This window comes from Artemia sp. Qi Xiang Cuo, chromosome 7 (assembly GCF_049724085.1).
Source record: "Artemia sp. Qi Xiang Cuo chromosome 7, ASM4972408v1, whole genome shotgun sequence".
NCBI classification, from domain to species: domain Eukaryota; kingdom Metazoa; phylum Arthropoda; class Branchiopoda; order Anostraca; family Artemiidae; genus Artemia; species Artemia sp. Qi Xiang Cuo.
In genome coordinates, this window is record NC_142800.1 from 62,711,597 (window position 1) to 62,736,689 (window position 25,093).

Here is a 25,093-nt window from a genome sequence, read left to right on the forward strand (position 1 = left end):
AAAAATATTATTTCTAAGAGAAATTTGGGTGTGTTCAGTAAAAGTATGTTAGTATTAAGGGTAAAATATCATTACTTTGATGAGAATGTTTGTTAGTGTTAAGCAAAACTTGCTACTTCTGACAGAAAAGTTGTTATCATAATAAAAAAATGGTACGTGTACGAAAAAATTTGGTATTTTAGGTAGAAAACATGTTAGTTCGAACAGAAAAAGTGTTATCACTGACGAAAAATATTATTTCTAAGAGAAATTTCTGTGTGTTCAGTAAAAGTATGTTAGTATTAAGGTAAAATATCATTACTTTGATGAGAAGGTTTGTTTGTGTTAAGCAAAACTTGCTATTTCTGACAGAAAAAGTTGTTATCACAATCAAAAATGTTACTTCTAAGAAAAAATTTGGTATCTTTGGTAGAAAACTTGCTAGTTCGAACAGAAAAAGTGTTATCATTGATGAAAAATATTATTTCTAAGAGAAATTTGCGTGTGTTCAGTAAAAGTATATTAGTATTAAAGTAAAATATCATTACTTTGATGAGTGGGTTTGTTAGTGTTAAGCAAAACTTGCTATTTCTGACAGAAAAGTTGTTATCACAATAAAAAAATGTTACTTCTATGAAAATATTTGCTATCTTTGCTAGAAAACTTGCTAGTTCGAACAGAAAAGTGTTATCAGTGATGAAAAATATTATTTCTAAGAAAAATTTTTGTTTGTTGGTCTTTTGGGTGTGTCGCGGGGCCTTTGTGGGCCTTGGGGTGCAGTCTCTTGGGGGGGACTTTTGGGGGCCGGGGGTGCCGTGGGCCTTGGCGGACCGGGGGGGTCCTTCTGGTTGGGGATTACTTTTTCTATCTTCCACCGAAAAATTAGAATGGAACATTAAATTTCTTTATGTCTTTGTGAAATAAAGAACTGAAGTGGAAGATTCTTGTTTTCTCTGGATAAATTAGAATTGAAGTGTGTTCTTTGGTAACGTTCAGAAGAGAACTTGAACTTTTCTTCACTTCGTTGAGAAAATTTGGAACAGTATTTTAAATTTTTCATCCCTTTGAGAAAAATCTGAAATAAAGTGGAAAATTTTTATATTATTTGGAAAAATAGAATTGAATAAAAACTAATTTCTTTTTCATTGAGAAAATTCAGAAGAGAACTTGAACTTTTCTTCACTTCATTGAGAAAATTTAAAATTGAAATAGAACTGCTTATCCTTCGAGAAAATATTCACAGCTATGATATAGCTTTTTCTATCTACTATGGAAAAATTTAGAATTTGTAAAATTGGATTAAGAAGCATATTAAAAAAAGAACTTGTTCTGAAATGCCTTTGAAAAGTATTGCTTGGTGTTGGAGCATTCAAAAAGCTGTAAAGTATAGTTGTGGGTGAAAAATATAAGTACTTCAAGTTGGAAAATGGGTTTAGGAGGGACATTAAGAAAGTGACTTGCTCTGAAATGGTCCCTGAAAAGTATTTCTTGGTGTTGAGGTATACAAAAAGCTGTACAATATTGTTGCGGGGGAAAGATATATATATTTCATGTTGAAAAATAGACTTTAGAGATATATTAAGAACGTAAATTTCTCTGAAAAGATCTTTAAAAAGTATATAATGGTATTGAGGTATCTATAAAGCTGTAAAGTATAGTTGTGAGTGAAAAAGATAAGAAATTAAAGTTGGAAAATGGGTTTTGGAGGGACATTAAGAGAGTAACTTGCTCTGAAATGGTCTTTGAAAAGTATTTCTTGGTGTTGAGGTATCCAAAAAGCTGTAAAGTATAGTTGTGGGTGAAAAAAATAAGTACTTCAAGTTGGAAAATGGGTTTAGGAGGAACATTAAGAAAGTAACTTGCTCTGAAATGTTCTTTGAAAGGTATTTCTTGGTGTTGTGACACTCAAAAAGCTGTAAAGTATAGTTGTGGGTGAAAAAGATAAGTACTTCAAGTTGGAAAATGGGTTTAGGAGGGACATTAAGAAAGTAACTTGAACTGAAATTGTCTTTGAAAAGTAGTTCTTGGTCTTGTGAAGATCAAAAAGCTGTAAAGTATAGTTGTGGATGAAAAAGATAAGTACTTCAAGTTGTAAAATGAGTTTAGGAGGGACATTAAGAAAGTAACTTGCTCTGAAATGGTCTTTGAAAAGTATTTCTTTGTGTTGAGGTAACAAAAAATCTGTAAAGTATAGTTTTGGGTGAAAAATATAAGTAATTCAAGTTGGAAAATGGGTTTAAGAGGGACATTCAGAAAGTAACTTGCTCTGAAATGGTCTTTGAAAAGTATTTCTTGGTGTTGAGGTATCCAAAAAGCTGTAAGTATAGTTGTGAATGAAAAAGATAAGTGCTTCGAGTCGGAAATTGGGTTTAGGAGGGGCTTTAATAAAGTATGTTGCTCTGAAATGGTCTTTGAAAAGTATTTCTTGATGTTGAGGTATCCAAAAAGCTGTAAAGTATAGTTGTGAGTGAAAAAGATAAGTACTTCAAGTTGCAAAATGGGTTTAGGATGGACATTAAGAAAGTAACTTGCTCTGAAATGGTCTTTGAAAGGTATTTCTTGGTGTTGAGGTAACCAAGAAGCTTTAAAGTACAGTTGTGGGTGAAAAAGATAAGTACTTCACGTTGGAAATTGGGTTTAGGAGGGACATTAAGAAAGTAACTTGCTCTGAAATGGTCTTTGAAAAGTATTTCTTGGTGTTGAGGTATCCAAAAGCTGTAAAGTACAGTTGTGGGTGAAAAAGATAAGTACTTCAAGTTGCGAAATGGGTTTAGGATGATGATTAAGAAAGTAACTTGCTCTGAAATGGTATTTGAAAAGTATTTCTTGGTGTTGAGGTATCCAAAAAGCTGTAAAGTATAGTTGTGGGTGAAAAAGATAAGTACATCAAGTTGCAAAATGAGTTTAAGAGGGACAATAAGAAATTACCTTGCTCTGAAATGCTCTTTGAAAAGTATTTCTTGGTGTTGGGACACTCAAAAAGCTGTAAAGTATAGTTTTGGGTGAAAAAGATAAGTACTTCAAGTTGGAAAATGGGTTTAGGAGGGACATTAAGAAAGTAACTTGCTCTGAAATGCTCTTTGAAAAGTATTTCTTGGTGTTGGGACACTCAAAAAGCTGTAAAGTATAGTTGTGAGTGAAAAAGATAAGTACTTCAAGTTGGAAAATGGGTTTAGGAGGGACATTAAGAATGTAACTTGCTCTGAAATGGTCTTTGAAAAGTATTTCTTGGTGATGAGGTATCCAAAAAGCTGTAATGTATAGTTGTGGGTGAAAAAGGTAAGTACTTCAAGTTGGAAAATGGGTTTAGGAGGAACATTAAGAAAGTAACTTGCTCTGAAATCGTCTTTGAAAAGTATTTCTTGGTGTTGAGGTATACAAAAAGATGTAAAGTATTGTTGTTTTATAAAAAGATAAGTACTTCAAGTTGCAAAATGTGTTTATGAGGGACATTAAGATTGAGACGTGCTCTGAAACGATCCTTGAAAAGTATTTCTTGGTGTTGAGGTATCCAAAAAGCTGTAAAGTATAGTTGTGGGTGAAAAAGATAAGTACTTCAAGTTGCAAAATGGGTTTAGGAGGGATATTCAGAAAGTAACTTGCTTGTCTTAGTCAATTACGTCATTCTATGCCCATAAATGAATTCCCGTCATGACCTTCTGATAGGGTTCTACCGATTATGTGATCAATTTCTCAGAAATCCATTTGTCCTAGTTGATTACGTCATTCTATGCCTATAAATGGATTCCCGTCAGGACCTCCTGATAGGGTTCTACCGATTATGTAATCAATTTCTCAGAAATCCAATTGTCTTGGTCGATTACGTCATTCTATGCCCATAAATGAATTCCCGTCATGACCTTCTGATAGGGTTCTACAGATTATGTAATCAATTTCTCAGAAATCTATTTGTCTTAGTCGATTACGTCATTCTATGCCCATAAATGGATTCCCGTCACGAGCTCCTTATAGGGTTCTACCGATTATGTAGTCAATTTCTCGGGAATTCTCTCCCTTCGATTACGCAATCAATATATCTCTTCCCCACCTTCCCCTTAGAAACAACAAATTAATTCCCCTTTCGTGAATCAATAATTCCCCTTAGAAACAACAAATTAATTCCCCTTTCTTGAATCAATAATTCCCCTTCGAAACAACAAATTAATTCCCCTTTCGTGACATATCAATCAATCTTGACATCACCTGTCAGACATTATTAAACTTCGCCTGGAAACAATTTGATTAATGATTGACAGTACCTGTCAGACATTATTAAACTTTGCCCGGGAACAATTTGATTAATGACTGACAGCACAGGTGTTCCAAATTCCCAATCGCTTTAATTAACCACGTCTTCTCCCTAATGACTATGCACATGGCCAAAACAACAACAACAACAACATCGACCTTGGAAATTTAGGTCATTGACCCCATTAACCACGTGTTCTCCCTAGGGAGGCTATGCCCATATTAGGAGCCCCGTCAGCATTAAAAATGCTGACAGGACCACGTGGTCCTGTCACGAGTCGGACCCCCCTTTCTACTAATTTACCTATAAAAACAGAAAAAGCATTTAATTCAAATGCATAAGAGGAATATTTTTATTATTTTTCTGATTGATCTTGGTTGACTTATTCGTTGCCCAGCAATGACTTTATGCCTGTATGAGGGTATTTACGCAGAAAGAAGCGCCTTCATGCCTAAATGCACAATTTTACGATTTTTGACAGAATATCATTAATTTTGTGTGTCTCACCCCCTCCCTCAAGATAGTTTCCTGAGTATTTGCCCCGCTTGTAAAACAGTCGTTGATGCTAAGTCTCTTAGACAAATAGTTACCAAGGGATTGTAGAAAACTAACTTAGCTAGTAAAGATAGGAAAATTGTTTAGTAATATGGGAAAGCCATTGTTGTCCTCTAAAAGAAGTGTTCTATCTAGAATCCTATGTTCTTACGAATTCTATCTGCCGATACGTATTCCATAGCCCTTTTTTCTTATTTGAATTATAGCATCGTTGCGCTCGAACGGAATGAACATATCTTTCAAATTTTTCGAAAATGAGCTACCAAATTAGAAGTATCTCACTGCAATATCTATTTCTACTGATCAAATTTGCTTTGTATTACTTTATAGGATTTAACAGTATTACTTTATATGATTTTGTCGGAGGTACGAGAGATAGGCCAGTTTTAGAACCTCTAGCTCAAATACTATTGTTTATGTACCAAAATGAAGCTAATTCATTCAGCTATGTATAATAAATTTTTTAGTTTTTTCTCTCCTTTGTATTGTTTTGGATAAAATTGTTCCCGCCAACAGGTTGAAAATCTTATTTTTGGTCCCCTGTAAAATTACGAAAAAGACAGACGTGCTCTTTAGTTTTCGATACAACGGTATATGTTATCATTTTAGAATAAAACATAAGCTCCTTGATTATTTTTGTATTTTACATCTTTTTATTTCCCCATTATAGTGACATAATTTTCTTCATTGGTAGGAAGGATTTTGGAGGCTGCACCCCCTGGCTCTTCGTTCTTCCCCTATGTAGTCCTCGAATGCCTTCTATAGAACGATTGGACTTGTTTTTTTTTTGTCAATCTTATGTCCTCTTTATCAATGATTGCACTGAAAGCAACACAGCTATCTTTTTTTTTAGCTCTTCAATTTCGGTTTTTACGATAATGTTGCATTAGTCATGGGCTACTTTCCAATGACCGACTGTTCAGTGTCTGGTGTTTTCTTAATTTAAAAGAGAACTTTTGCCAGGAGCTGGCAGTGAAACACAAATTAAGGTCCAATATTTACTTTCCTCTACTGAGTTGAACACACTCTTTTCTTCATTTTATTTTTATATTGAAGGTTACTGTCATGAACAGACAATAAAAGTTCACCTTATTTAGGCTCATCTGTTTCGTCATGGCTTAAATTGATGCAATTAAAAACAGCTGCAAAAGTATGCAGAGAAAACGCTAAGCCTTTCAAAAACAATTTTTTTTGTTTTTACTAAGATTCGTGGCGTCATCAAATACTTAACAATATGTCGCTAGTCTTGATAATTCTCAGCTGTTTTCGATATTAGCCCTTATAAAAGATACGTTTCATCCAGTGATGAAATTGCTGCAGATAAGCACACACACACACACACACACACATATATATATATATATATATATATATATATATATATATATATATATATATATATATATATATATATATATATATATATATATTTATACACTCAGTAGAGGTGAACCTTTATACTTTTTCCTAGAATATAATGAGTTTTACGTTTGGAGGTGAGTATAATATAAATTGCGTTTTTGAGATAATTCTTTGTATTATTGATGTAACGCGATTTTTATTTTTTTTAAAGATGTCTATGGAAGTGAAATCACTACCCTTTGAGGTACATTCTTGCACACGTCTCTCAAGTGTACTAGAAACATATCTTGATTTATGAACGGTCTAATGAGTTTTACTACACAGCTAGACTAATTGGGGAGGGCCAAAGCTTTTAACAAGTCCTTGTCTATATCTAGCTATTCTTGTTAGACCAATTTGACACCAAATGTGTAACATGACTGAGCACATAAACTAAAAAAGAAAAACAGCAAAACACGTTTGACAGCTATTGTATAATAGCAACTACTAGCTATTGAATATTGCCCTCCGCCCCAGAAAATTCCCCTTATTTCTCCCAAACACATCCGGTCAAAATTCTGCGATAACAATTTTTTTCAAAACAGTCCAAAGGTCAAATAACCATGCCTCCTGAATTGACAACCTCCCTCCTTCTAATCCCCGGGGCAAGGGCTGTAAGCTATGCAAGTTGCCCATTGCTAAGATATAATGATTTTATGTAAGGGTGGTCGCATAAATTTCGGAAGGGGCGGATGCCTTAAAGGGTTTATTTTAATGCCGAAACATCCTAATCTCTATAGAACCTTCAGGTAAATACATAATTAATTCGAAGGAAGGAGTGGGGGGGGGGGGCTGGAGTTGGAAATTTATATTTATTTCTTTTCGATTCCCTCTTGATTTCAAAATTAGCAGAACTTATTCCGAATAGGAGCTGCCCCTTCCTCATCCCCAACCTTTCCCTCGTGGTCTTATGAACTCCGGAGGATGCTCATTCGATCGAAAATTGAGAAATCTAATCCTTTTTTATAAGTCGAAAGTGATTGGGGACCAACCAGCCCCTGTCCTAAAACTCTTTTTGATATCTGGTCCTTTTTTTTACCCCTTAGGGCATTTGATCGAAATTTTGCTGTACCTATTTTTTACTTCCTCTGTGGCTGCTCAACTTTGTGTGGGGGAATTTTCCGGGGACGTCGGCTACCGAGTCCACCAACATAGTATGATTTACACATATTGGATGTTGGCCATTTTAACTGAGGGAAGTTTATTTTTCTGGTTTAATTTTGTTATCAATAGCGTCATTCTCTGTAAATTGATAACAAAAGTGACTAAGCTATTAAAAAACAACTTGCGTTCAGTCATATCAATGGATTTTGCCTTCCTTATGATTAATTTTGTTGTTGGAAAATTCTTTTCTCGTAGATTAACTTATAAATAATTGAGTGATATTGAAACGAAAGTGTGTTAAATATTTGTTTTTTTTCTTCAATATTTTTAATGCAGTTCTTTCAGTTTGCCGTCCTTGATGGTCTTAGTGGAGTTCCTACCCGGACGACTCCTACCTTAACCCCAACGACATTGAAAAACATTGAACAAGTTTTTTTGGACGTTGAATCAGGAAGAAATGCACATCAACATGAAGCTGGATTTGTTCCACCCCTCGCTCCCCTTATACCCACAACTGTTACGTCACAACCCTATCCAGTTAGCACATCACAGTCCAAAGTCGAAGCTTCACAACCTGATTATCAGCAATCTGGTAAGAATCTTTCAGCTACAGTAGTTCGAGAAAATGATCTTGGAATAGTTTGTGTATATAGATTCGGAATAACAGTTCTGAAAATATGTCTACATATTACTGAGAGGTGTAATTTGAGGGAAATTGGGTAGGCTTGATCTCCAGCCTGGTGCAAATTTTCCTTACTATCATACAAATGTACCCTCGTCTAAGATGAATGTAAAATGGAATTTTCAACATTTTAAATAGACGTTTTCTGTCTTGGCCTCTTTTTCTTACCTTAAAAATTGTTTTTGGACCTCCTTATTATGGTTCTTTATGCCTATATCATCTTTTATCTCAATGTGTATTCTATAAGATCGTGTAAAAAAAAAAAAACGCTTTTTGGCATATGTTTGTAGTATTTCTTACTTTTTGTGCTATCTGTAAGAAGGCTGGGTGCAGTTATTGTAACTTTGAAGGTGAAGTCTATACTAGAAAACCTCTGTTCATCCCTTAAGTCCCTCTGATAAATTCTGTGAACATGAAATTTTAGGATAAATGGAGATGGCGAGGACTTGCGAAAAAAAAAATCTAAGTAGTTTAAATTTATTTCCTGGGTTGCTGTTAGTTATACGTCTGTTACCATTATTAGTATGAACTTTAGCTAATTATAAGTCATTTTTTACTAACATTTGACGATGTGTTGACAAACTGATTATTGTAGCCGATGAAATTTAGTCACAGATACCTGGGAAATACGATTATATCTCCCACCTTGTATGATATTGGTATATTTTGAGGTATTATACGGAGAAGACTCGTAGCTTGTTATTACCATGACTAGTTATTAGGCAGGGTTATTGCTCGCGCCGCGAATGTTGGTACTAAGAAAGAGGGGAGGGGGAGGTAATAAAAAGAAACTGAAGTGCGGCTGAACACGAGTTAGTTCATTCCAAGCGAAATTTGAGATTAAACTGTCCAAAAAAAACGGAACCAAAGGATTTATCCCGAACTTTTTTGAAAATGATGTCAGAAACTGAGAACGATTTGTTTAGTGGCTCTTTATTCGTCAGTCAGGTCTGGAGAGCTGCATTTACTTTATATGAAGCAGAGCAGTGATGCCAATTCACTAAAATTGTCGGGAATGGGGACAATGTTTTTTCGATTTGTTGAATCAAAATGTCAAAAAGGAGGATTTTCAATGAAAATACCAAAAACTGTATTTCTTGAAACTTGGGGGTGGTAAAAATTAGTCTGGGGGGCACATGCCTCCCATCAGTTACCGTTACTGAGGCAAGGGTTATTGCCCATGGCCGGGACAAAGATGGATCAAAATCCTACCTCAACTGCTATCTGATATAATCGTGTATGAAATATTCCAAAACGAAGCGAAATTAATTTGCTGCAAAGCATGTATTTTTGGCTTGATTTTGTTTTAAGTTTTTGTACAAGCACCTACCCCACGAAAAGCCTAGGTCAGTATATTTTCACTCTCCTATAAAAATTTAGAAAATACCTGACAGTACTTTTGTTTTGGGCATAACAATATGATATTATGTTTAGTACAAATTGATTTTAACGGTTTAAATTCTTAATTTTGACACTGTTTAACTGCAGTCTCTAATTTGTGTAACTCAGTTATCTGATTAGTTCAAGCCATTTAGCTTTTTGATGAAGTCGCGATACAAAAATGTCAGTTTCAACATATCATCAAGACAACAATGTACAATGCCATCAGAGCGAGGATTCTTAATCCCTATACTCCAGTGCTAAATCGTCGAAGATTTGACTCTAAAAGTTTCCATTCTTTTTAATTCTAACCATCTTCTTGGTACTGTTACCACTATGGTCATATTCCCAATGCACATAGTAACTGTTGCTTAGATTCTGAAACAGGGCTCATTAACAAAAATTTTTTATCTAAAACACTCACGAATGGTTGCTAAAATACGGTTAAAAACAATAAGAAAAGAAAGTGGGCCCAATTTAGTCCCATGTGGCGAACTGCAAACAAAATATATAAAAACCCAGATGGCTCATGATCCGGGAGTTGGGCACACTGAGATCTTTTAAAAAGAAAACTAGCAAGTATACGTACAACAAATGGACGGGCACCCATAACCCTAGCTTCTTCCACTGCTACAGTATGGCAAAGACTATCAATTTCAATTCAATTTATAACTGGGATTTATTTTACTATATACATAAAAACAAACAAACAAAATACCCCCAGAAGCAAGCTTGTGCGGGGGTAATCCCTTCTAAACGCATAAAAAATCATAATAACAAAATAAGATCCAAAATAATAACTCTTTTCAATTAATATGACTACAAATACAAGTTCTGCCCTCCAACTCAAAAACTAGTACTAACATACTATACATAGCCACCTGACCATAATCACGTACCCCCCCCCTTTTTAGCCAATTCATTAAAAATAATAAATTACTAAACAATACGATCTCAATAAACTACGGAACAGCAGCAGGTCATCCACACATTTAAGTTCCACTGGTAAACTATTCCAAGCACTCGGACCGGCATGACGGATAGAAAAAAATGATCTTGTCGCTTGCGGAATCGGTCTTCGAAATTCTTCCAAATTTCTAGTTCCATGCTCATGAACATCACCCCCACTCACAAACATTCCCTTAAAACAAACAGGAACACTACCATAAAGATACTTAAACATGAACTGTGTTTTATAAAATTTAAAAAGACCCGATACCGGTAGAATCTTCAGCGTCATAAACTCATTACGAACAGATGATCCTCTATTATCCTTACCAATCAAAAGCCTTATTGCCGAATTTTGTAGTACACGCAGGGGCAGAAGATGCGTTCCAAAAGTAGACGACCATACTGAAGAACAGTATAATAGATATGGATGTACAATTGAAAAATACAATAATCTTAATATACTAGTTGGGAGAAAATTTTTCAGTTTACGCATAATTCCAACATTACGTGCAAGTTTCATAGACACACAATCAATATGATCTACAAAACTTAAAGTTTCATCAATAATAATCCCCAAATATCTAACACTCCTCTTTCGTGGAATCATTGATGTACCATTACTTAAATTATTCACCCATGGGTAATAACTAGGAGATCTGCTATATATCAATAAACTAGACTTATTACAATTAAGTTTTAACCTATTACTTCTCATCCACCTTTATATATTCTTAAAACCTTCTCGTAATTGCGACATCAATTCATTCTCAGTCCTACCACATACGGTTAATTTCGTGTCGTCAGCAAACATAACTAGGGCTTTACTAGGTTTAAGTGTCTCTAGAGGAGGTTTAATAATAGTATACAACCCATCAACTGCACTTGACAAATCATTTATATAAATAGAAAACAGAAGTGGGCCTAGGGGTGATCCCTGGGGAACTCCACAATTTATAAATTTACTGTCAGAACGTGCATCATTAACCTCCACAAACATTGACCTTGAATTTAAGAATGATTCTAACAACTTCAAAGCATTTCCCCTAATACCACAATTTTCTAACTTCATTAACAAAATATCATAAGATACAGTGTCGAACGCTTTCGCAATATCCAGAAAAATTGATGCAACTTTAAGGTTATTGTCTAATGCATCATTAACATATGTAGTCAAAAACAACATTGCATGCTCACTAGAATAACCTTTTCTGAAACCAAATTGATTTTGATAAAAAAAACAAATTCTTTTCAAGATACTTTTCTAGCCTTATATATACTAGCTTCTCGAAAATTCTAGCAATAACTGGTAGCAGCGAAATGGGACGGTAATTACTTATATCATTTTTATCACCCCCCTTAAATATTGGAACAATCTTTGCTCGTTTCAAACACTTTGGAAACACACCACTTTTAAAACAACCATTTATTAGTGAAACCAGTTGTTTAATAACACATTGTAGAACAAACTTTAGCACTCTTATAGATATTAGATCAACACCTGAAGCTTTATTTTTCATAGCCATTATTACATCTGTTATTTCACTTTCCGTTACCTTAGTCATTAAAATAGAAGTATCACAACTGGGAGGAAGATATTGATCAAAAGTACCATCACTCCTATCACAATAAATAGATCCGGCAACATTATTACCTACACTAGAAAAATAATCACACATCTGATTGGAAAGTTGAACTGGAGTTTGATCTGACTGAAGATTTGGCAACGTAACTCTTCTCTTGCCAATAAGAGGCCTGAGGAGACTCCACGTCTTTGCCGGGTTACCCTCACTCTTCTTAAATTCTTTAGCTAAATACTCAATTCTAGCCTTCCTCAATAATTTATTTAAAGCAACATTATACTTACGATAAATTTGCTGGTTTAGTACGCTTGCCTCAATTATACTCTTTTTATATAATTCATGGCGCCTTTTCATAGATCTAAGAAGACTACTGGTAATCCACGGTTTTCTTGCAGAATCATATTTACTCTTGTTTTTTTTTTACGCATCCGGCAGTTTTCTCTTAGACTACTACACAATTGATCATACCACTTACAAAATTTAAGATCCGGATCACTTATTGCATTCAAAAACTCCCAATCCATACACTCTAAGTCATTCTTAAATCGTACAAGAGAATCCGCGTCCACAGTCGGTACAATTGGGCTACAAAAACTCCCAGCTGTATAATTATGGTCCACTTCAGCAGAAAGAAACACTCCACAGTGGTCTGAAACATCATTTACCAGCACTCCTGGTTTCCAAAAATTCACGTTCGTGAATATATTATCAATTAAACTAGCTGACGTGTTACAAATCCTTGTACAAATATTTATACCTGGGAACAATCCGAAACTAGACATTAAATTTAACAAACTAGTAGTTGCACGATTACTAAGTACCATCATATCTATGTTAAAATCACCCGCTATGAAACTTGGGCAACCTGATACATTCAACATTTCCAATTGCTGCTCCAATAACTCTAAAAACTCTATCTCTGAAGCAGAAGGCGGCCTATACAAAATAAGAACCAAAAACTTGGATCCATTTCTACTTATTTCCAACACCATTGACTCAAAAATCATTTCACGATAAATGCAAATATCCTGTCTAGTCTTAACTGCAAAACCTGATTTAATATAAACTGCTAATCCTCCATGCTGTCGAGTCTCCCTATTCCTATTAATAAAATCATAACCATTAATATCTAACAAAGATGAATTATCGTTCCGAAGCCATGTCTCAGTCAACGCCAACACATCAAAATTCGGATCCGAACACAATTCTGAAATATAATGTAGAGAACTATTTAACCCCCGGCAGTTTAGATGTAATATATGCAGAGTTTGTGGCCCCCGCCGCGTCACATAATCCTTAAGATCACTTGCAAATACATACTTAGAATTTTCCAAACAAACCTGATTATTCCCATCTCCATCAAACTCTCGATTTAACGTCTCATTCATTCGATCCGCAAACTTTACGTGACTATTCTCAAGCAGCGCCAGTCTCTCATTATTTAATACCATTATCAAATTTCAACGCACATTGTAGGGCAGGACTTGTACTCAGCAAAAGAAATCCCAAATATTCAATCATATAACGTAACGAAAGTAATATAAAAAAAACAAAAGAAACATATAAAAAATCAAAATAACGAAAAGATACAACGAAAACATGCTTATTGTCAAAACACATACTTTTTAATACTCTGGTATGTTAACTTCAGGGAACCTGATTATTAACTTCATCATAACATAATATTCACTTATTATATTCCACTAGCAAACAGACTAAGGGAAATTTCATCTAATATCATTTCAGAACGCCACTCCACTACCTCTAGCGCCTCTCCGACCAGCTTGGATACGCCCACTGCTAGTCGCCATTTCACCATCTTGGGGATTAATAAGCTCCTGTACAAATTCACCAGCATTGTACTTTGTAACTGAGCCATCTGGACGCCTTATGAACAAGCAGGGGGGCACGGACTTAGAGACCCAACTTTCTATGCCGCGTTCACGTAGCTTCATGCGAGTCAAGATCAGCTTTTTTCGTGCTTCTCGAACACATTGCGGAGCATCATCTGATATATAAATATTCTGAAAACCACAAATAGACTTTCCTTGCAGTTTCCTCGCGTTCTTAAGCAGTAGTAATTTAGAGCTTTTCGAAAATAAGTCAACTTTCAAGAATTTCTTATCTGGTTTAAAGTCCAAAATCTTAAATGACGGAACATCATCTAAACCCAGACCCTGCACAACAATCTCCTTGAAAATTGTAGCACCTTCAATTTCATCCTTTGCTTTAATATTCCAAATCAAAATATTGTTTTCTGAAGGCTTGCTTTCTAAATTCATCATTCGTGTCGAGATACTAGTCAACTCGGATCTCAAAAGCTGATTTTCATCAACGAGGACTTTCACTTGATTTGTCATATTCTTATTCTCATTCTCAATTGCAACAACTTTCGGTTCTAGCGCTGAAACTATCGATATCGAGTCAGTTACTGTAGTTTCTAGGCTTTTAACACGATCCTCAAGGCCTCTGAACCCAGTTGTTAATACATCCAATTTAGAGCTATTTGCAGTAACAATCTCCAAGATTTTGCTGAAATTATCTGATAGACTTTTTAGTTCGTGTCTCTCATGGCTAGATTCTGTTGATTCCTGAGACACATCCAAATTAATCTCTTGCATAGACCCATCTTGTAGACGAACTTTTCTCTTTCGGCCCATTGTGTGTTAAAAAAAAAAAAAAAAAAAAAAAAAATTTTCTGTTTCCTTCAGTATCAATTTAACGCAGTCAGACACTTGCTAATCACAATATGCTCTCGCTCGCCACTGCTAAACACGTTAATCCACAAAACAGGTTCCCCGAGCATAAAAAGGTCTTACTCGCTTGGGTTCAGTTTGATAACTTGCTTAAAAGCAGTGATGCCCAGCAGCATAGGTGTTTCCATGTTTCACTTATTGGGTCAGATACACAGAGAGTCTTTCCTTACTGTTCCAGGTACTAAGGAATCACTCAATTGATAGGTATATAGTTCATAATTCAATTTCTAAATGCCTACTAAAATTGCAAAGGCCTACCTTAGAATGTGCCAGCCATATGCTCCGGCACTAGAGTTATCGAGTTGGTCCTAATTTAGGCAAATCAACGCTCAGGATGCAGCGTGTTAACACCAATGGTGGTATGAAGTGAGCAATCCCTCGTATTTAAATCAGCTGGATTTTTTCACGAATAGTTAATTGCGCAATCTAACCAAGTACTTTGGCCTAATTTCTTCTTTTGTTACGAGTCAATAACTCCTTTTTTTGTTAATTCAGGTAGTCAAGATACGCTAGGCAATTCATTCGGAAAAAAAAAAAAATCATAATCCTTTGACGAAACCTGAAAACATTGCCAAATCTAAACTAGCTTCACTGAGATTAGAATTCACTGAAAAGCGTACTGGTTAAAAATATCCAATTTAATAGCAGATGCGTACACTTTGAACTCTGAATCAATACTATCAAAAGGCTTAACTATTTCAGCAAATAATGCATCAACATAAGGCCCGTTTCTTTCTCCCAACAATGCGACCAAATAATGAACAGTACTATGCCCGGGTCTAAATCCAAATTGTTGGGAATCTAAGTTATCTTTTATGTCCTTAATTAAACAATCAAAAATAAAACTTTCAAACACTTTCCAAAGAGCCGGTGTTTTTTAAATCGGCCTCATATTAGTAATATCCTTAGGGGTCTTGCACATGGGGAATGGGATAACGTCGCCTGTTTAAAAATACTAGGGAAAAAACCATCAACAAAACATTGGTTAAAAATTGCCGTTAAAGGAATAGATAAAAGATTAGTACATCCAATAATCAGTCTAATCGGTATCTCACTTGGGTAACTAGATTTAAGAAAATCAAGTGCCTTCAACTTTTTAGCAACTGAACTAATCTCTAGGATGGGGATATTTGAAACTGAGTCATTAGGTGGTGAGGCTATTAGTCGCGGAGGAATTTTACTAAGAGATGCAAAAAAATCATTAATTTTACTAGGTAGCAGGGGTTTACCATCATCACCTCTCACGTCAACTTTAGTCACGTTGTACCGATGGTGTTCTGAACTGTATCGTGGAGCTTCTTTGTGTTGGATTTATATATTTTGCTTATTGTTTTAGAACCATACTGCTTACATGAACATCTTATTTTATACACAATTGTATTGCTTAATCTTTTCAAATATTCCTCAGATCCAGTTAAATGCAATTTATTCCTGAGTTGTATCAGATCCCGAATATCTTGAGAAATCCATGGTTTTTCATTAGATTTCATATTTTTTTTGTAGTAGTAGTAGCAGAACTAGTAAAATTCCACAGTATTTTTCGAACAGTTTCTTACAGAATAAACTTGCCATTTTGTCACATCTGACAATGAGAGGATACCATGACAGTCACGATCTGTGAGCTATTTCTTGAAGGGATTTACTAGCTCAGGTGTGTAGGGCCTGTACACCACACTATTTTTTCTTTATTTGGGATAAAATGATTATATACCCAAGGAACACACAGGTGGTCGCTCATACCTAATGGGGGTATGTAACTGGGATATTGTAATATTCAGGACAGTTGCTAATAATGAGATCTAGCATACGGTTACCTCTTGTTGACATATACTTAAGTGACAGAAAATTGCTTTGCTATTTGGAATCTAAGTCATCAAAGTCGCCACACACTATGTGTGCGCCACGCCACGACATCAGCGTTAGGATACAAGGGTCGTACATTGTCAGTGCAATTTTGTAAGTAATCCTTAAGGTATTTACGACAAGGGCCGCGGGGCGGATAGTAAAGTACACATATCACCAGTGATACCACTTCCTTAGGTAGCCTCTCAGGCGTGCACAACAACCATAAGACTTCAAAACAGTGTTTATTTGCGATATTGCTGAAATTGAGAACTCTGTTTTTTTTTTTTAGGAGATCGAAAAATAATACCACTACGACCACCGTATGTTACTGTAATGTCATCGGGTGTCATTCGTGGTTTAAAATGGGTATCATATCAATCAAATGGAACATATTCTTCAGGTGCGGACTGAGATTCACATATACAAAAAGTATCAACAAGTTCATTTTTCAAGCATAGTTCGACCTCTTCCATTTTGTTCATAAGAGACCGGATATTTGACACTAGTATTTTCGGAAATGAATACGGATAAATGAAGGGCTTTACACTGCGGTGTCGAATTTGCTTGCCAGCACACTGAATTGATTCCAAGTTGTTAAATTCGGAAAGTATGGTTTGAAGGGTGAATCTTTGATTTCTTTCAAATTCCAAACCGGTTGGTTTTTTGGACCGGGCGGATTGGCCGAATGCTGGTTAATGTTGGTTTTTGCTAGGTTCTCCAGGGTTTCAACCCAAGAGGAGGGGCTGGTACGATGGGAGAGGGATGTTCATCGGCTGATGTAAGACAGGCGGCATGAGATTCAAGCTCATGAGCGGGACTGGATATAGCTGTCTTTGTGCAAACCTGCATCAATAGAGGTGTATTTTTTCGTTCCCCGTTTTTCGGACTTTGCAGTTCAGTCTCTGAACGTAGCTTCTTCCTTCTGTGGAAAGTGAGATGCACACTGGGACTACAGTTCATGAAAGAAAAGCCATGAGCAAATTTTTTATTCAGAGATTTGTGTGGCAGAACACAACACTCGTCAGGGCAGTTGCCTTAAAAAAAAAAAAAAAAAAAAAACAACAACAGGCAAACATGGAGAAACGTGCAATTCTCATTTCTGCAGCCTCCACTTATGTAAAATCTGCAAACACGTCATACCCCGGATCATATTCAGAGGTATGATCCGTTATATGAGCCTCTTCATCTGTAGAAGAGACTGAGGATACTCTACTTCAGTTTGAGTGGCTTGACTGGTAACAAAGCTACTGCATTGAATAGATACATCAGTACTGGGACATTTTGAGCCGGTCTTATTACCCTGGTTTTTAGCACATTCCACCGTTATATTCTCTATAGCAGCGATAAGTCTCGGTGCTATCCCAGGAGCGGCCTTTGATTTTGTCTACAGATTTTCACTTGGGAAAATAGCATTCCTTTTAAATTGATCGAGGTTCTTCTCGTTTCTATTTGACTGTTATTTTTCGACTTCAATTTAGTCAAAGTACAAGTTTTTGGAGAATCTTTTTGCGCACAAATTACGCACACAAAAACTTTCTTTAAGTCATTTGAGTACATTTTCCACAGCTAAAATGAGACAATTTATTGCATTCAATACACTGCACGCCACCTGTTTTGCTGGTTATTCTTTTTGAGCGGATGCCCCGCAATGTTTTGGGTCCATAATAGATACCACTACTGTGCACAAAGAGTTCAATCCTTTAAGGTAATTAAATCTCTTTGTCCAAGTCTCTGTACTTATTAAGTCACTAAATCTCAAGGGAATTTATGTTTAAGTAGCAGAAATGTCAGTTGCAAGCAAATAAAATAACTCGATTATAAATGTCTCTAGGAAAATCACACAGGTTGAACCCTTACGTTATTACAAGGTTAATATCCAAATATAAGCCATACATTTTACTATGCGATTTTTGTCACAAAGAATGTGATACAAGGTATGTGATACAAAGGTTTTTATGGTACCGCCTGGTCCATCTATGAAAAAACAATTTTTCCCAACATAATCCGGATCATTGACAGCCTGTAAAATATTATCTACAATTTCTAGCTGTTTTTCTTGCAGAAGCCGATACGTACTATCTCCAGTATCAGCAAATTTAATAGAATTTCGAAATTCCAAGTTTTGGTCATTTTCACAGGTCCCATTGTTGTTCATGACATGTCATTCCGCCCTAAAACTAAAATTTCGACCTTTTGTTGCCATCGCATTTAACTTGGATGCAGTAGTCCAATAAGCATGCTTAATTGCAGTATTTTCAGATATATTAATTTGTCGCGCTTGCTGAATGAAATCCTCTGTAACTGATTTTTGAATCTTTCCCAGATACTTTTGGGATCTGCAGGATTTCCGAAAACAAGAATCTGTGCGAAGAGTATTCACATTACAGAAGACATTTTGGACAGTGCCGATTCTTCTAGGGCATCAAACCAAGGTTTATTGTCAAATTCAAGGCAATGAGCCAGGCATGCTTGTTGTAATGTGACATAAAAAAAATGTTATTCATAGTTTAAGATATTCAAGACGTGCTGCATCCTTCACATGATCCTCGCAAGTACTCGCAAATAAACGCACTTGGGACAAGCTACAAAATTTACGTTGTGAATTTGACCAATGACACGCAATTGACGGATTTGTCGTTCCCATTTGCTCGTTTTTCTATCCCATTTAAAGTATTCAGGTTTTTCCCAATAATATAGAAGTTCCTGGTTTTATTTGTTTCAACACCTTGTTGTGTCGAAAATACGCTTCCAACATTGAGTCTTGTTATCCAATATCTACCAAATCTTCTTGAGCTCGGCTGATATCTTGGATTTGGTAGTGTCCAGGTAAATGAATATTTAAACGTTGAACGACATGACCCTTTTCTTGAATATTGTAATTAAATAGTCGCACGCATGCTTCAGTTGGTGAAATGCAGCGTCTTTTCACATAGGTGCCTGCTTCATCGTAAACCAAGCGCCGTTAAAATTCGACAATCTTTATTGAAGTGTCAAAAATGAAATTAAGAACAAAGATTTATGGTGTTTGAAGAGAAGTGGCAGCAAAAATCAGAACGAGTCAAAAATGAAAGCGGAGAAGAAAGAAATATTACGTTAGGAGAACAATGCGATCACAATCTTTTACGCCAACAAGATGCGGCGTAAAACCCAGTACAAACCTACAAAGATGCCATAAACTGCGCAACTGTTGATTACAAGTCATTGGGATCCTTCAACGTTATATGTATTTCCTGGGGGCCCCTCTATTTTTTTGAAGAGAGAGTAACATACAAAGATGACTCATTTGGAGGGGGCTACTTACACCGAGAATCAATATATACAAGCCTACCATATGCCGAGTACCGGGGCCCGGTTTCGAAATCGACTACATAGTTGTTTTTTTCTTAACTGGCATATTGACATTTCTGTCCACTAAAACGATTTTTATTGGCAAAGAATTTGTGTATGTGGTTCTTTGCGGATAATTATAAGAAAAGTCACAAATTGTCAAAAGAAAACTGTATTACCTTTGATCGAAATTTAATCTTTAGGAAAAGGGTTTAAAGGTCAATTTTGCATTTGGTTTTTATAATGTCTAGCGGATAAATTTGTGTAAGATAAGACAGTTTCATTGTCTATAAACTAGAGTATTTAAACCTATCAATTATACACCATTCATTAAAATCTGATCAATGAAAACCATGGTTAAAATTGTCACTCTTTGTCTTCACCGGAGGGGATGGGAAAAAAAAAATTTAAAGCAGGTTATAACCATATAGATTAAAATGAATATAAGAGCAAATTTCACCAATGAGCTACTTAAAACACAATTTCGATATATAATGAAGGCACAAATCAGATAAAATTAAACTGAATAAGGAAAGATATTTTGTCCAAAATCAATAATTTTACGTTAGAAAAATCTACTAATTAGTGACGAAGAGAAAATTTAAACAAACAGCAAGATAATGGAATAGCTGGACTTTCTTAAGGGCTACTACCCCTTGTCCTCACTAGCTACATTCATGCTGCAAGTACTAAATCATTAGATTTTCAGGTTTTTATAGCACATTTGAAGCCAAACCTCTCATTTCCTTGACAAAACCTTCAAGAGGTCGAGGTCAAACTACTCCGATGAATCTTGCTACAACCACATCCAATGATATAATCACAATAACAGCAGTGCGGCCCAAAAAAGTTGGTGGAAGGAGACCTGTCAACATTTCAGATGTAAGTATGAAGCATGTTTAGTGAGAACTTCTGCTGTCCAAAGTCAAAACACATTAGGTATTCAAAACTGGTTTTTACCCATTGATATTTGAAGTTGCTAAGTTTGTATAGAAACTGATTGTGTATGTTGATATTTAGAAGGAGACTAATTGTACAGTATACATATAGCCTAGAGCAGTGGCTCCCAACTGATTTTGGTCCATGCTCCACCTAGGCATTTCTATAAATCCTGAAACCTCCCTTCGTGATATTAAAATTTTGCTCCTCAAAAATTTACGCCTATCCACCTGAAGGAAGCTTAAAAGGCCATTGACTTGATATTTTTTTTCGAGTCGTCCTCAGCGCATATTTTACACGATTTTTTTTAGTGTAATATTAGTATAATATACTAATTATACTAAATTTGTTCTGTATATAACACCTTTTATACAATACATGACGTCATTGCAATACTGCCAGCTATCTCTTTCTGCTCGTTAAATACATATGAATGTGACGTCATTCACATGAAAAATGCTTTTTAAAAAAATTAAGGTTCTAGAGCAGTGATTCCCAAAGTCGGCGCTACCAGCCCCTGGGGGGCGCTACAGGAAACCAGGGGGGCGGTAATGGGCACACATGCATTTGGGGGGCAATGATTAGCTGTAGAGGATGGTGAAAGCATAAAAGAAAAAGAAAATAATTAGAAAAATGGTAACACTTATAGCACATTTATAAATAAATAAAATAATGCAAGTTAAGTTAAGATTTATAACGTGTTTATTTGTTAACATGGTTTTGGTTTTATATTTTCTTCACTTAATTTATTTTAGCTTATTTTAACTTAATGAATTTATAAATCGACCTATATACATGGTAGCAATAATAATATAAAACAAAACAGAAAAATTTAATACGTAAAAAATACTTGTTGCATTTCAAGACTAGATGACTAAATTATAAAATGTAAAATTGTAAAGTAAATATTATTTTCATAAATTGATATATGAAAGAAGATATCACAACTTTGAAACAAGAAGAAGAAGTAGTTTAAAATACATCAACATGCAACATAACCTTAGCCTACCGCCTAATACCAATAAATTGGAAGAAGAAGAAGAAGAATGCAACATAGCCTCAACTTCTTACTACTGCTATCACGTAAATCAGCGTGATTGATATTTGTTAAAGATAAGTAATAAATAGCGCGACTATAATTGGTGAGTATTATTATTATTTTTTTGTTGTAATTATATGTGCTTCACAATTAATGATATCATGTTTATTTATATTTCATTAAATACTTCTATAAAAGTTTTATTTTTCTACAGATAATAATGGCTGAACCAAAGAAAAAACGTAGACAATATAATATTGAATATATGAAATATGGCTTCATTGAGTCGCTTGTAAATATTACATTGCCAATGTGTCTGATTTGCCAGAAAACATTATCAAACAAAGCTATGAAGCCTTCTAGACTACAAGAACATTTGACTAAAATTCATGGTGATAAAAAGATAAGGATTTAAGTTATTTTCGTACACTAAAAGAAAAACTTAGCCAACAACCGACAGTGGCAAAACTCTTTGCATCTGCAACCTCACAAGATGGCGATGGCTTGCTTGCTTCTTATAATATTTCACTAATGATTGCCAAATCGGGAAAACCTCATACTATTTGTGAAGAACTAACAATACCGGCTATAAGTGAAGTAATACGTACTGTGTTATACAAGCCAGCATTTGATATTATCAAGGAAATTTCTTTGAGCAATAATACACTGCAAAGAAGAATTGATGAAATGGCACAAGATATTGAAGATTCATTGTGTGGCTATTTAAAAACATCTCGGTTTTCTATTCAGCTTGACGAATCCACTTTGCCAGGAAACGAAGCTTTGCTTTTAGCATACGTGTGGTTCTTAAAGGAAGAAGAAATTTACCAAGAATTATTATTTGCTAAATATTTGCAAACTGACACGAAGGGAGAATCGATATATTTCTTGCATTAGATGAGTTGTTTAAAGAAAAAGGAATGCCCCTGAGTAATATTTTATCAATAGCCACAGGTTGTGCTCCAGCGATTGTAGGGCGCTACAGGTTTTTTTGTATATTTAAAAAACGAGGTGCCGAATGTATTCACAGTACACTGTGTCATTCATCGCCAACATCTTGCTGCCCAAAATTTAAGTGCACGTCTACATAATTCATTACAATATGTAATTAAAGCTATCAACACAATCAGAAGCAGATCCTTGAATGATAGATTATTTAAGCAGCTTTGTATTGGAAACGATGAAGAATTTAATCGTTTCCTGCTTCATACAGAAATTCGGTGGTGCCTGTTTAGATAGATTTACAACCTATTTATCTCGGTGCTAGAGTTCTTGAAAGATAAAAATGAGGAAATGCGATCCAAACTAATTCAATCCAAAAATGACATCACTTACTTGACCAATTTGTTTCAAAAATTCAATGAAACCAATCTTCAACTTCAAGGTGATGAATTGATTTTAATAGAAACAATATCTGTTCTTTCTGCATTTATGACAACACTTCTTGTGAACAAGCGAAATTTCGGACGAGGGGTATTCAGCCAATTTCCAAATTTATCAGGAACAGAAAAAAAAGATGACATGCTTTCTTATTGTGAGCATTTGGACGCACTCTTTTCAGATTTTAATAAACGATTTAATGATATATTAAAAGTAAATATACCTGATTGGATTTTAGATCCTTTTTTAAGTGCAAATATAGAAGACTCTACAGTTACAAGAAGAATTGATGGAATTTACTACAAATGATGAATTGGAATTCAAAAGTGGCTACCAACAATTCTGGCTGCAAAAGGAGATCCCTACAGCTTATCCACAAATTTGGGTTGTCATTCAAAAATTGTTGATTGTATTTCTGTCATCATACATAGCGTGGAACGTGGATTCAGTGTGGTAACCAATTTATTAACAAAAAATAAAACCGATTTTAAATAGCCGATCGTGGTGATTCAAGATTACTGCTGAGGAAGATAGAACCGAAAATTGCTAAATTGGTAGCAACCCACCAGGTTCATCCTTCACATTAAAATTAAGATACTTTTTTGTATCATCTTTATTTTGAATTTAATAAATAGTTTCATAGTTTCAAACTTCGATGTTCTTAATTTACAACTTTCTTTACTATATTTACGAAAAACGTACATACAATAATGATATAAAATAATTTAGTCTTTCATAGAATGTGAAGACTGAAGAGGAATTAACGAGTAAAAGACTAATTTTGATAATTATCATTATTCTAATAAATAAATCATCAAACGTTTCGGGAAAAAACCTTCCGATCGTCAGTGGTGTACTAATGTTCTAGGACCGCAAATCAGTATATTGAATTTTACAGACATATTATATTTTATTACAAATATGATATGTCTGTAAAATTCAATATACTGACTTGCGGTCCTAGAAAATTAGTTCACCACTGATGATGGAAAATACTCGTTAATTCCTCTTCTCACAGATACAATAATATTGATATCCCTTATTAATTGCTATTAAAATAAACAAAAATCTAGAGGGGCGCTGGGTAATATTTTTTCTGGAAAGGGGGCGATAGGTCAAATAAGTTTGGAGATCACTGCTCTAGAGTATGGTCAGCCGAAGGGCTCGTTGCTGCTCATGACCCACCAAAATATTGCCATGCCCCACTGGCTGAGCCTGTGCCCGACGTTGGGAATCACGGGCCTAGAGGGTGGGATATCTAACTCAAAATGCGAAAAATGTTCGTATTGTGTTTTGATTTTGGTCTTGACGCTATTCGCCTACCTAAAAAATCTCACGATACAAACCTGTCTTAACAATGCTTGGTGGTCTGAATATTTTAAATAGTCATTTTGGTTTTAAATGCGCTAAAGAAGCCCTTGTCCGTTCTATTGTGAAATAGAATGTTATTCTCAGACACAGGAATGCTTCCTGTCTCATATTATGTATATTTTTAAGATTATGCAGAATGTCTCGTTAAAAACAGAGACACAAAACATTGAGTTTCTCCCTAGAAGTTATTGGCACGCTCATGATTTGGCTCTATAGAGGGATTGAGGCAGCAGCAGAACTGTAAACGCTTTGTTTGATATTAAAGCCCATTTACAACAAGATTTTACTAATACCAGGATTTAGCTAGCGCTAATTTGAGCCAATTAGAATTCATCATGGAATATTGAACCAATCAGAAAACTCAATGAAAATCATAATTAGGTTAAGTTAGCATTAACCGAATCTCGATATTGGTATAATGTCATTGTGAATGACAAAAAATACAAATCATATTTGCCAGAAAAGGAAACGGTTTAATAGTATGGAGGGCTCTTATACCTCTCAGGTATCTTGCTTGTACCTCAGGGATTGCTCTAAACCTTCCTGCTGCTCCCT

General features: G+C 35.2%; 1 protein-coding gene across 1 annotated transcript in view; it reads left to right on the forward strand.

Moving 5' to 3' along the window:
* LOC148950549 (transcription factor kayak-like) overlaps positions 1 to 25,093 on the forward strand; it is a 69,576-nt gene that overhangs the window by 35,103 nt on the left and 9,380 nt on the right. The window contains exons 3-4 of the mRNA XM_089092474.1: positions 7,634 to 7,880; positions 20,519 to 20,691. Coding sequence (XP_088948600.1) covers positions 7,634 to 7,880; positions 20,519 to 20,691 — 420 coding nt within the window. The remainder of the gene's footprint in view (positions 1 to 7,633; positions 7,881 to 20,518; positions 20,692 to 25,093) is intronic.